This window comes from Aphanomyces invadans, assembly GCF_000520115.1.
Source record: "Aphanomyces invadans strain NJM9701 unplaced genomic scaffold supercont1.6, whole genome shotgun sequence".
In the NCBI taxonomy this organism is placed as follows: domain Eukaryota; phylum Oomycota; class Saprolegniomycetes; order Saprolegniales; family Verrucalvaceae; genus Aphanomyces; species Aphanomyces invadans.
This window is the reverse complement of record NW_008580151.1, coordinates 672,980-674,421: the sequence shown is the minus strand read 5'-3', so window position 1 is coordinate 674,421 and position 1,442 is coordinate 672,980. Positions and strand designations below refer to the sequence as shown.

The 1,442-nt window shown below is 47.9% G+C and overlaps 1 protein-coding gene across 1 annotated transcript; it reads left to right on the top strand.

The window, feature by feature from the left end:
- Positions 1-950: 950 nt before the first annotated feature.
- H310_03903 (hypothetical protein) lies at positions 951-1,437 on the top strand (the record flags this gene model as incomplete). Its single annotated transcript, XM_008867972.1, has 2 exons — positions 951-980; positions 1,036-1,437. Coding segments are annotated over 2 exons (432 nt in total), but the record flags the coding sequence as incomplete, so codon positions are not given.
- Positions 1,438-1,442: the final 5 nt, after the last annotated feature.

Genomic DNA, 1,442 nt, shown 5'->3' with positions numbered 1-1,442 from the left:
GAGATCGAGTAACTGATCATTACAAAAATCGACTTTCACTCATTCAGTCTCATACGATGATATCAAATTATTTATCATTTGCTTGCTTTTTAGTCATCATTTGACTAAAATGGAATTAAACAAGTTATGAATTAATAGTGAGTCACTGAACTAGAGGTCTAATGAGCAACAAGGCACATGTCCAAATTGAAGTCTCCCAGAAATTTGTATAATGTGATGGAGGTATAGTTCCTTCGGGAAATTTCACGAGAATTCTGGACAACATTCCAGACGCATTTTAGCCAATCAATGAAAAGTAGGACGGGGTGTCCGACTTATTCCATCACAACAAATTGATTACTGGTTTGGCCACTTTGAACGGGCAGTGTGTAGTATTATAATACTATGAATGACTACAAATGGGCGAGCTTTTCCATCGTTATATGTACGTAATCAAAATGGCACAATGGGGCCACCACGTCAAACATTGAGCCATTGTGATCATCCACCCGCCGACGCTGTCTGGCCCTCATCCTGCGCAGATTCCGCCCCACGTGCAACACGAACAACCGAAGAGGAAGCGCCGCCTCCCGTGAATCACTGACTTAATTAATCTGCTGCCAATCGGGCAAAACTCAGAGTGAGCTGTTCGGTTAGTTGCCTCAATACTCAATCCTGATTGGATACCTTGAGTGACTGTTGACACCGTCGATCTTCTACAGTACAATAGAAAAAGTAATAAACGTTTCTGTTGTGAGACGTGGATGAGTGATGTTTGTGGCGCTTGGTGGCCCTAGGCCCCACCAGTGCATGGCTGAGCATGACTGACTCTGCACACAACACATCCCCTAGAATGGCAAGTGTCACATAGTTGTTGACCTGAAATCGATTGTCTCTCCTGGGCACGTGCCATGCCTATGCAATTGAACCAGTGGTCATTCTTCATTTGGCCAGCTCGCAATCGCTTGAGGATGTTGTGGAATCGGTTGGCACTCTTGACTGTACGTACGAAAGTCTACCACATTGTAGTCGCACTGACTTGTTACACTGGACCAGGCTATAGCTGGCTCGGCAGTGTCGATCACCGACGTAGAAGTCCTAGCATCACTGCGTGACGATCCCATCGGCTACGCCATGCCTTGTTCCAACCGAACCTTCTGGCAGCCCATACTTGACGCCAACGTCAATATTGTGAACGCTGTCCGTGCTACGGGAGTCAAGCGGTTAAAACAGGCGATGCCGCCATGGAGCGACGCCGCATACCTGCTCTACAACCAGACAGGCAACCGCGTAGATGGCCAGACTATGATGAAGAAACGCCATGAGTTCACTCGAGACCTTCTCTTGGCCGAGTGCTTTGACATGAACGGCCGGTTCTTGGCCAAGCTCGACAATGCCCTGGTGTCGTACGCGACTCAGCGAACGTGGGTCTTGGCTGCCCACGACTCGAAGCTCGACGTGTA